The sequence below is a fragment of the Branchiostoma belcheri genome, unplaced genomic scaffold (genome assembly GCF_001625305.1).
Source record: "Branchiostoma belcheri isolate BF01 breed outbred unplaced genomic scaffold, Haploidv18h27 scaffold124, whole genome shotgun sequence".
In the NCBI taxonomy this organism is placed as follows: domain Eukaryota; kingdom Metazoa; phylum Chordata; class Leptocardii; order Amphioxiformes; family Branchiostomatidae; genus Branchiostoma; species Branchiostoma belcheri.
In genome coordinates this window covers 913,391-925,649 of record NW_017802647.1, presented here as the reverse complement: position 1 = coordinate 925,649, position 12,259 = coordinate 913,391, and the positions used below count along the sequence as shown (strand labels likewise).

The window sequence follows — 12,259 nt, the reverse complement described above, 5'->3', positions numbered from 1 at the left end:
GTATGGCGCAATATTTTGAATAATAGATGTACTTATTTGATAGATTTACCAACCATAATAACGCCGTTAAATATATATGACCACCCAGTTTTGGTTTAGTCTGGGAACCCACGAGGAGTGCCTTTGCCACCTGGGTTTTTGCGGTCCTCGGCGGACAAATCTTCATTTTTGCCGCCGGTTCAGCGAACTTCTCGGACAAATATGGCTCATTTCAATCCCCCGCAGATTCAGGACAACCATAACGGCTGGGGGCCGTGCGCGATCCCGGAAAAATTCAAAGATATGCCGTACCAGCCGTTCAGCAAAGGGGACCGGCTCGGAAAGGTGAGGGAGGGGGGCATGTTGCAATCCCTGGTGGCTGTCCATTAGACATGATGACGGGTCAAATATCGCATTCCTAAACTAAGCTCACGATCTTTTTGGATAGATTAGCTTTGTACATGTCAATCATACAAGAGCACGTAAGTGGGGATCGCTCTTAAAGATGAAAAGTTAGAAGGGAAACATTTTTTTGCTTAGCATATGGCGGGATTTTAACTAGGCCAGGCGAGCATGATAACATTTGCTATCATATTATTATTAAATCACTGCCTCATGCAGCGAGAAATCATACTGACTAGTGCATGCATTCATCCAACTGTTGAGGTTTGATTATTATTCTTAGCAGTTAGAGATAAAAACATTCAAGAAATTTGAAGAAAATAATTTGTATGTCCATGTAAAAAAATTATCCCACATGTTGAAACTGCACTGCATAACTGGTTCTCTTTTCTATGTTTGTCCATGAACTGTTTGTAAAGGTATAATGAAATTGACTTGAGGTGTTGTAAGAAACAGGGAGGAGCCAGTAGAAACAGATAAAAACCCCTGGTCCCGGGCCGGGGTTTGAACCCACGACCAAACCCGGACACCAGTCCACAGGCGGACACTCTAACCGCTCGGCCGAAAAGGTCTAGACCCATTGGCCGGGAGAGTTGGTAGCGCTTATAAACCCCCACTGTTACAGTGTCTTATTTCTTACAGGTGTCTGACTGGACAGGTGCCACCTACCAAGACAGAAGATACATCAGTAAGTAGTACTAAGTACAATATGATGTACCTGTAAAATCGTTAACATCTACTCACCGACATAGTTCTGTCATGTCACATGTTTCCACCATCCTTAAACAATGCAACATATATGTTACAATGCATACTGTAATTACTGATTTTTTAACGATACTGATATGTTCACGGTTTTCACGGTCACTTCTGTACCGTGAATTCATCAATACCGCTAACACTAATTCGTCTTTCGCCCCCCTCCCCCTTCCCCGTTAGCGCTAGAACTTACGATACATTACCACACCATACAGAACCTCATACATCTCACAGCATGCTACACACAGACGCTGCTACAATAACAACTAAAACACAAATGCTTTTCAAGAAATAAATTCTTTATTCAGGAAGCACAAGATTGTGTCATATTTTGTCTTACTTTAATTACGTAAAACTAGTACTAGTACGTGTAGGTCAACGCTACACACAAACATTACACTGCTTCTCGTATTTACTAAGAAAATATCGTAAGGAATTTCTAGTACAAGATAAGTACAAAAAATAGAAGTCAAATACAGTACATCGGTGCAAAAGATGATTTTCTATTTTACAGAAAACTGTTCGAAAATGGCGTCACCAAGCGAAGCGTTAGACAAAGGAAATTTCTGTTCCGAAAATTTACAACACACAACAGGTCAAAATTACACATAAATTGACTAGCAAACTTGCAGAAAGATGTTGGAAAATCAACAGAACATGTTTTAAAAGTCACTGAAACATAGAAACCTACGATAAAGCCCCCAAAGCGCTAGTCTTTCTTACGGCGTCACCTCAAATTCAAAACGTAAACAAACAAAATGGCGCCCAAATTCTAGTCCGGTGATCAAATGCAAAACTGAGATACATTTCTACAAACTTCTACAAACAACATTTGTACAAACAAAATTTACAAATCATTTTATGGTCATTATTAGCGTGTTACTAGAGTTCTTACTAGAGTAAATACAGTGTGCAAATCTAGCGAACCTTCTCGATGGCGGCCTTGATCCCGGTTCGTTCCCAGCCACGCAGGATCAGTTCTTTCTTGGCGCCCAGCCTGTCCATGGCGCCCAGGAACCAGTTGGCATGCATCGGCTTGAGCGTTGAGAGTCTGAGATCGACCTTGGCGTTCTCCACGCTGCTGTCGGCGATCTCCTTCGCGATCGTCTCTGCATACCACGTCATGAAGCTCTGCTTCAGGTCATCCTTCAGGGCGGCGTTGATCCCACCATCAGCGTCAAGGGGCTGGAGCTCTCCCGTGCAGCTAGCTGGCACGAACACGGGGATCACGTTCGCCTCTCTCAGCTTTGCGATCACCGACTCAGTGCGCTGGGCGCTGTACACATCGAAGATCGCAAGTCCCTTCTGGTCCTTCTCCAGGCCGAGACGTTCCCTCTGTGCCTCCATGTAGGGCGTGACGATCGTGTCCACGTAGCGCTGCATGCTTGCTTCCGTAGACCAGTGGGAGCTGGTGTGATGCACGTCCCACTCTTCCGGGAAGGGGAACTTCGGATGGCAAGCTTCAGTTTTCCCCTGGTACAGCAGCTGCGGGGGGAGGAGTTGTCCGGCCAGGCTGATGGTGAGGAGGGCCGTGATCTGCCTCTTGTCTTCGAGGCCCACCACCGAAACCTGGCGCGAACCTGCCTCCTCCAATGTCCACCCGCCCACGGGAACGATGGGCAGCTCGGTCTGATCCCAGTTCAGGATCATGTCGTCAGGGATGTCATGTTCTCGCACTGCGTCCTGAATCCTGACGTGGAAGCCGTCTTTGCTCGCCTCGAAGTCGACCGGCAGCTTCCTGGCGGCTTTCGTTCCCTTTCTCTGCACAAAGTTCATGCGGTTCAGGAAGGAGTTGGCCCAGGGGAGCGTGATGTTGATCGGGCCGCCGTACTCTGACAGAAGACTGCGGTCCTTCTGTAACACGATCCCCTTGGCGGCCGACATCACTAGCGTGCGGTTCACCACGCCCCCGTTCTCTCGAGTGTTTCTCACGAACTTTTGCAGTTCGCCGTCCAAGTCTCCCAACTTCAGCGGTTTGCCAACGTTCTTCCTCGGGAAGCTGACGATGTTGTTCGTGCCCTGCTTCTTGACTTCCTTCTCGTAGCTCTTTTTGATGGAGCGCACCGTAGACTCGTTCAGCTGTTTGCCGACTTCCTTGGACATCTTTGCAGCAGTCTTCTGGGGGCCGATCTCTATGCAGAGCTTCGCGATCTTCGCCCGGGTCTCCGGATCGTACGTGCCGTAATTGCCACGTTTCCTCTTGCGGCTGTTGGCTTCTTTCACCGCCTTCTCCACCTCCCTGTTGGCCGCGGCGGTGAGGACAGGATTGTCCGTGTCGGCAGGGTTCGGCAGGCCGGGAAGTGTTGGCGGCTGCAGGGATGGATTCGCCTTCTTTAGCCAGCTCAGCATGGTGTCGATGTTGTCTCTGTCGTCTCAGCGTCGAATTCACAAAGGAATGAGCTGCCGTTTTTTTTTTCTCAATTTATAGCCCGTACTTCTATGGTGTCTACTCTAGTATTTTTAATAAGGATAGTATTAAAGCTCTTTGTAGCAGCGCACACGCGCGGCTTACAAAGTTATGAACTTTATTGAAGCTACCGCCGACGCGCCGGTGACGCGCGCTAGATTGCCAAACAAAAGTTTCTATGCGCGGACCTACCTGTTCATATGTATGATTCCTTCACACCTCGGTCGATAACCGCTCGCACAGCCTACTTCCTGTTGTTTTTACATTTTATTAAAAAAACTTCACACCTCCCCTGCCGCCACCGTGAACATATCAGTGCGTGAACACCTTGATTTTTCTCACGCCGTGAAATTTAGCCACCGTGAACTCAAAGTGAATTACAGTATCTTAACTGTGTAAACCTGGGGCATACTGCACTCAAGTTTTCTAAAACACATTGCTTTTCAAAGTGGTTGGAAATACTTGTACTTACTACTTGTCATAACACTGTACATGTACGTTGATGAAGGTTAGACATCCAGGTAAACGATACTCGTAAGAAAATTCAAACTCTACTACTGGATCAGTTACGGATTTTTTTATTTCCGGACGTTTCGAGTGACATCCATCACTCTTCTTCAGCGTCACAAATGAACAGAGAACCGATTCACTCTTATATACAAGTAACTAGAAAAACCGGTTAATACTACACTGTACATGTAGTATGTAACCTGGCAGCTAAAGATTACCGGTAATGTAGGTTTCATACCATAGTCACCTTTTCATTAATTGCTGCATCGTGTTGCTAGTATTTTCATCCAGATATGATGTGATGATAACTATTATTTCTTTCTGTTCCAGACAAGTACAGTTCCCAGTTCGGTGCAGGGAATCAGTACTCCTACTACCATGAGGAAGACGAGTCATCCTTCCAGCTGGTGGACACCACCAAGACACCCAAGCCTCTGTACCAGCGCAACAGGCAGCGGTATAACCAGGTAGGCATATGTGACTTTATATATGGCCTCCTCTAGCCAATATGGACCATGGTAAGATTCTAACTGATATCAACTCTAGAGCTTCCACTGACTGCCCAGTCCTATACAAGAATGACAGTCTCTGCCACATAGGGTACATCTGTAAGCTGCCAAAGTTCTTTTCTTTTCTCTGGATCCACTTCAGCACAGTGCATCAGTCTAGCTTCTCCTAATTTTAGCTGTGTGGACAGTGTAAACCTCCAACTGGGTCTTCCCAGTGCTCTGTATGAAAAATTATCAACGTCAAGAGCTACCATTAGCATATGTTTCTTGGAGCCATAAATAATGAACAAAGATTTCACATATCTCTTTTTTCACAGCAACGTAACATGCGTCGGGAACGTGAGCGTCGTGAGCAGCAGAGGGCAGCGGCCCAGAGTGCTCCACTGTCCAAGACCCAGAAGAGCAGGGAAAGGTAGCATGAAAAATTCCTTTTGAAAAAAAGGAAGAAGGGATAGAAAAAAAAGGAACAATTTCTGCCATTTAAATGCTGTAGTGGGAACAATAATGATCAAGCTAATTATGCTTACCTTCGCAGAAGGAAAACATGGTGTTTTTTCTCTGTTTCTTCTTCCTGTACTTCTACAAACAAATAAGGTCAATAACCTGAAACAGACATCTGTCACCATGGACACTAGTGTTGGGTTTCATCATGTTGCACTTTGATAGCAGGAGGCATTTAGACTCCTGTCCAGAGTAGTGAACTGCAATAATATAGGGAATCATTTTTTCTGACTCTGTGTCTGTGAACACTGTACCTTCCCCAGGGACAGAATGCGGCTCCAGAAGAAACTGCAGAAGCAGTTTGGTGGTCGTCAGAGGTGGAACGACAGGAGCCAGCAGGTTAGTTTAACCTTTAGTACACTGAAGTAGCTGTACGGCCACCAATTTTTCATTGGATATGGAGTAAGCATCAGGTAGAAAGTTAAATTACGCTGACAGTTTTTGCTTTGACTATTCCATTATTGAGTAGACAAGATATGACCCATCTTTGCAAAGTGTTTCTCCATTCTTTATGTTTATCTTCTATTGTAGGTGCAGACAAAGAATCGCGATGCATCCATTGAAGTCCGTCCTGACTGGAAGGTTCTGGAAGAGATGGACTTTCCTCGTCTCACCAAACTTCGCCTGCCTGATATCGATGAACCTACTGAGATGTAAGCAGCTATGTCTTTTTTCTTATGCTATTTTCCTAAGCTATTTCATCAGATGATCATATTTCCAGGTGGGTTAACACTTATTATGTTTACCGAAGGAAAACATATTGTTTTTACTCCGTTTCTTCCTCTTCTGTTCCAAACACTAACCTCTGACCTAGCCAATGACATGATTTGTTGACGTCTGTCACCATGGTGACTGGTGTTGGGTTACATAATGTTGCAATTTCATGGTCTGCTCTATTCCTGTCACCATATACTCGTACATGTATGTGGATGTGTTTGAGTAAGAATTAACAGGGCAGACCATGTCCGAAGGTAAACATTATGCATTTGTTACTTCTCTAGTTTTAACTCCTTTTTTTTCTGTCCCAGTGTCCAGTGTGGTGTCCTGGAGTACTATGACAAGTCGTATGACCGTGTGAACACCAAGAACGAGCGGCGGCTGGCTCGGGTGAATCGCATCTTCCACAAGGTCACCACCACCGATGATCCTGTCATTCGCCAGGTCAGACAACTGTATATGTATGATTTGGGGGTATTTCTCGTGCAATGCATCACAAAATGCTACCGCAGGGCAGGCTTTTACTCTGCTAGGGGGTGTCCAGGGTGTCTTTTGGACGCCCTGTACTGAAAATAATAAGAAATTGGACGCCCTACTTTTTTGTAGGACACCCTAAAGACGCCCTATTTTTTCCACTCCCAACCCCTGCCATGCACACATGCCTCCCTTCAGCCTTACTATAAATACAAAAATGATGGTTTACTGAAGGAAAAAACTCAAATTTACACCTGAAAATGCAGAAAGTAGTGTTTGAGAGCATTATGAATGTCAAAAAAGCCCCCCTAAAATCTTGCACTCAGCATGTCTTCACTGTACATAGCATACAATAAAAAAAAAATGGACGCCCACCAAAAAAATCCTAGCTAAAAGCCTGCCGCAGGGCAAAAAACGTCAAGGGTCTTTGACTTGATTAAGACATCAAATTATTTGTAGAAAATGTATTTATATTGTGTAAAAAATGCCAGCAGGACAAGGGTTAAGCATTGCATCATTTTTCATTCATAAGGCTATACAATATGCTGTTAGTGTTTGATACTTTCTCTGGTTTTCTGATGAAATTTATACAGATAACTATAGTACAGGGCTCCAGACTAACTTTTTGACTTAGGAGCACTGTGCTCCCAGCCCAAAACAATTGGGCGCACCAGCAAAAATCTAGGCGCACCACCAGAAAAATATTGCACTTACAAGCCCTGATAGTAGAAGGGAATAGAAAGCTTTTCATAGTCACACATGTACTTCATATTGTTTCAGATTGCCAAGAGCCACGGAAACGTTTACGCGACCGACATCATCCTGGCGACCCTGATGTGCTGCACGCGCTCCGTGTACTCCTGGGACATCGTGGTGCAGCGCGTAGGATCCAAGCTCTTCTTCGACAAGCGAGACGACTCTGAATTTGGTGGGGCGTCTAGACTCCTTCCTTGAAGTGTTTTCTTTTTACCAGTCCAGTGGGAAGATTCATTGAAATTCAACAGCATTAAGATACTTGTAATGATATTAGTAATTCAGCATATCGATGTATGGACAAAAAAGGTTTTTATGTGTAAACCAGACAAATCTTCTTGTGTCTTTGAACACCAGACATGTATGTCTCCTATAAACTTCAATGTCTTCCTTTTGTCTCTATACTATAAAGTGACACAGCTAGTTAAAGGGAAATGATTGAAACTTGGTATTATATAGACTGTTGTAATCATGTAAAGGAGAAAACATCATAATGTAGAGGTTATGAAGGCACATACTGGTATTCAATACCCATGTTTTTTTTCTATTTCTTGCCAGACTTGTTGACTGTAAGTGAGACAGCCACAGAGCCCCCTCAGGACGAAGGGGCCAGCATCAACTCTCCCCGTAACCTGGCCCTCGAGGCCACCTTCATCAACCACAACTTCTCCCAGCAGGTGCTCAAGATGGTAAGGAAGAAAAAAGTATGTATCACCATTTTCATTATTTTCGATCCTTTCCTTTCTCTTCTGTTCCTTTCCATCCATTTGCTTTGATTTGATCATTCTTTCTCTTGACTAAGTTGGACTTTTTGGTTACACATCAGTTGTTCAATGATTTGAAGTACCCTGTTTTCTCATCATGTTTGCTCTTATGTTGAAGCCATCCAGCCAGAAAGGTTTTGTGTGTGTGTATCTTATATGTTATTCAATGTGTTGTGTAAATGATGTTCCTCCTGTAGGGAAGCAGTGATGTGTACAGATTTAACAAGCCCAACCCTTTTGTGACTGACGAGGATGAAGGTGAAGTGGCATCGGTGGCATACAGGTTTGTACCATCATATATGGACAACACAGGCTTCACAACTTGTTCCATTTTTCCCCTCAACCAGTTCAAGATACATATGCATCTTATCAGCCTGTTTGTAACTTAACACATGAGACAATTTGAAGATAGAGTGAATGTATTTTAACAGATTTTCTGTAGTCATTAAATGGAAAGGATAAGTACAAGTTATCAACATTTACATGGTGTTGACTAGTCATGACGGAGTCAGGACGACTCGGACCATTACCAACTCGGCCCATCGCAAATTTGGTCAACTCGGCCCACCGCCCTGGTCAAGTCGGCCCATCACCAAATCAACCATGTTGACTATGAGATTTTTTAAAGTCCCAAACCGCCGGTGCTTGGGCAATCAACATGATTTTATAGAGACTGCGTCTTTTTGTTAGATAACTTCGAACTGTAGACTTTGAGTTTTTTTAAAGTCAAAACCCGCCTGTGCTTGGGCAATCAACGTGGCTTTAACCGAGACCACGATTTTTTGTTAGACAACAAAATTTAACTATTGAATTGTTTGGCTATAAAACGGGATAAAAAAAGTCTAGTCATTCAGTGTACCGGAGAGCGACGCGACTTTGACTATCGATGTGCCTAGCTACCACACGATACTAGACAGATTCATTTGTTCACACTATTTTAGTACATTCTTACTTTGTTTCATGGCAATATTGTACGGATTACTTTAGTAGAAATAGTCTGTAATTGTAAGCCTTCAATGAACGTCGTTTGTTGACTAAGGAGTAGCGCTAGTTCTATTCGTTATACTTGTGGAAAAAGAAAGAAATTACATAAGTTGAATGAACTTCTTATTGAAGATCGATGATATTTGTTCGAAAATTGACATCGTGTGTGCGTGTGTTTCTGCCTAAATTACTGTCTCCGGTATTGGGCGGAGTTGACCCGGGAGTTGGGCCGAGTTGACCAGGTAGATGGGACGAGTTGTCTGGGCCGAGTCGGTAATGTGTTGAAGAAGAGAAACAAAGGAGCTCTTGACAACACCTATGGGTTCTAACTTCTTGGAGAAATTAATGGGCCCTCTGATTGTTACACAGGTACCGGAAGTACAAGTTAGGAAATGACATAGAGCTTGTGGTGCGCTGTGAACATGACGGGTCCATGCTGGGTCCAAATGGAGAAACACAGTTCATCAACATCAAGACTCTGAATGAGTGGGACTCACGGGTGGGCCATTGTCTATTGCTTTTGTCTTGTATATATGCTACTGACTAGTTCATAAGAGGCAGGGTTTTGTGACATTATGTCTATTACTTCAAGCATGTTCTGCATGTATGTAAATTGCAAGGAAATTAGAGGTAGGAAAGTGCTGTTGACTTGCTAATTGTATAATTTTTTATTTATTTGCCCAATGCATTATACCTCAGTTTACTTCTGTCAGTTGAAAGTATTGGGTAGAAACTCAAGATGGATTGAGTTTGTTGTGTCTCTAATTGTTACAGTTCAGTAACAAGAATGTGGAATGGCGGGCCAAGCTGGATTCGCAGCGCGGTGCTGTGCTGGCCACTGAGCTGAAGAACAACAGCTGTAAGCTGGCCAAGTGGACAGCATCTGCTGTCCTGGCTGGGTCTGATGCACTCAAGCTGGGGTGAGTTGGCTCTCAAGATATGTATGTGTAGAGAATAGTAAAACTTGGTCACAACCACCTCTTTAGAGTTGGTGAGAGGACAAAAGAGACAAAAAGCTCTTAACTTTGTTTTACTGTTTTAATGTGGCTTATGACTGGAGGTGGTTGGGTGTCACAGGTGGCTGGTACATAGTCCAAATTTTAGGACGTTGTATGTTATGTCCATATGCAAACAAGTACTATACCATCAATCAGTTGATTTCTCTTTTTCCTTTCTTGTGAATGAATGAGTCGTGAATGAGCTGGGGTCGTGTGGCGTACATAGTAGCATGTTCGCCACACCACATGCACATTAGAGAACCCACCGCACTTACCCAAAAGAGTAGGGGTCCTTCCCAGTGTGAGGGGTTCAAACCTTACAGTCTGGTGTTACGCAGCTTGTACTTACATGTACAAAACTGTTGTGTTACGCCTAAAAAAAGGCATTTTACCGGTTACGCGAAACAAACAAATGAATGGTTTATTGTCCAGGTATGTTTCCCGTGTTAACGTCCGCGACTCCTCCAAGCACGTGATCCTGGGCACGCAGCAGTTCAACCCGCGGGAACTGGCCGCTCAGATCAACCTGGACATGCAAAACGCCTGGGGGATCGTACGCTGCATCATCGACACCTGCATGAAGCTGGACGAGGGCAAGTACCTCATCCTCAAGGACCCCAACAAGGTAAGGTCCTACCTGGTTTTCTTGTTCCTTATACACAAATGTTGACTAGTTCTGCCTGTGTATTCTAGTGATGAAGAGTGGTGGATGTCACTCAAAATGTCTTAATACTTAATAAGTAATCTCTGTATACGTCGGTAAAGGTTTGACGTCCAGTTAATGAGATACGCAAGAAATCGTTATTCAAGCAAGTGAAAAGTGTCGAAAAGTAGTGGACGCTACTTGAAAGCTCGAAAACTCTTCCAATCCAGATTTACTCAAACCACATCCTACTTCCAAGCCAGATTTACTCAAACCCTGCGCTAGTTCCAATCCAGGTTTGCTCAAACCCTACCCTAGTTCCAATCCAGATTTGCTCAAACCCTCCCCTTCTTCCAATCCAGATTTACTCAAACCCAACTCTAGTTCCTCTGACAGCTTTCAAAATCTATCCAGTTGCCTGAGTACTAGTAACTCCCTAATCTCAGCTTGTTGAAGAGCGGTCACATGGCTGAACAAGCTATCAAGACAAAATGAATGCATTGATTTGATGTTATACAGCAGTAGAGTTTGGATTGTGTATGAGATGTTAACAGAAGCCTGTTCCTTCCAGCCTGTCATCAGGGTGTACGGTCTGCCTGAGGGAACCTTCAGCTCTGATGAGGACGATGATGAAGAAGAGTCAGAAGAGGAGGACGACGATGATGATGATGATGATGAGGAAGACGATGATGATGATGATGAGAAAAATGGTTAGTTTATGACGGACGGAACAACTGCTGGAAGTCAACATTAACAGTATAGCCACCTGTACACATACTACAACTTGATGTTACTACATGTACATGTAGTAACATCAAGTAATAAGTTCACTTTCACACCTTCACCACCATGTCATGTCACTTCCTAACAAAATATTACTCGAATGAAACGGACTACTGGAACTGAATGCATGCTACATAGGCAACTTCACACCGTCATCTCAGCTGTTAATACACCAGCTACACAGCATGCTAATAGTTAAGTGAGCACCTGTAACATTGGTACTCCAACAGCATAACTTTTTCTTCAGTTAACCATAACTTTTTACAGTAAATATGCTAATGCCTGAACACAGAGTTAATACCAAATAAAGAGCCCTTTTCCTACAATGTAAAATGTCACATATTGGTCTGCAAGATACCTTTCTTGCAGCAAACAAGTGTCTTAGTACAATGTCTTGTGTGTGAACTGCATTGTGAAGAATACGCCTTGCCCAGGGTGTCCATAGTACGGATAGAAAGTGTTGTTAACCATGCCTTACATGTTTCAACAGATGATGACAAGAAGTAACTCCAGAATGCAGCAAGATGGAAGGAACATTGCAGTTTCTTCCTGTTTGAAATGAAGTAGTGCATCTCCAAGTGCATGCATAGTTTATCTAATGACATGGTAATAACCCCCTAGAAAAGGTAAAGCTTGAATTGGAAATATTTGGCATGGCTTTTGCATTCTACTTATATATATCTTGTATTCATGTGGGTATACTTAAATGACAACTGGAAAAGTACCATTAGGCCACACCAATTTAATTTCCTGGTTAACGGATTTTTCTAGAAAAATAAGCGGGCGGGCGAAAAAAAATAAAAACAGGCCTAGGCATCCTATTATGGCCCAAAATGGTACGATAGGAGCCATGAAGTCAACACACCCGGCTGGTTCAAAATCTAAACAATTAATTTTGAACTTTTAATGATACCATTGCATTGAAAGATGGAATAACTGTAACAACTAGGATGAAAAGGACTGTTTTCAACTGTTCAGGGCAAAATATGAGCATTTTGCAGCTGATTCTGAATTTTTATTTTTATTTGCAAATCAGAAAAAAATGAAGCGGGCGAATCCGTTAACCAAGAAATTAA

At 43.4% G+C, this 12,259-nt stretch overlaps 1 protein-coding gene across 1 annotated transcript; it reads left to right on the top strand.

Annotated features, from left to right (window-relative positions):
• Positions 1 to 80: 80 nt before the first annotated feature.
• Positions 81 to 12,137, top strand: LOC109463288 (eukaryotic translation initiation factor 3 subunit D-like). The gene is made up of 15 exons (XM_019760035.1): positions 81 to 324; positions 1,024 to 1,069; positions 4,388 to 4,524; positions 4,884 to 4,978; positions 5,331 to 5,406; positions 5,599 to 5,720; positions 6,096 to 6,228; positions 7,039 to 7,186; positions 7,570 to 7,715; positions 7,973 to 8,058; positions 9,129 to 9,258; positions 9,534 to 9,679; positions 10,190 to 10,382; positions 10,972 to 11,110; positions 11,674 to 12,137. The coding sequence occupies exons 1-15, from the start codon at positions 202 to 204 to the stop codon at positions 11,688 to 11,690; spliced, it is 1,737 nt and encodes a 578-aa protein (XP_019615594.1). The 5' UTR covers positions 81 to 201; the 3' UTR covers positions 11,691 to 12,137.
• Positions 12,138 to 12,259: the final 122 nt, after the last annotated feature.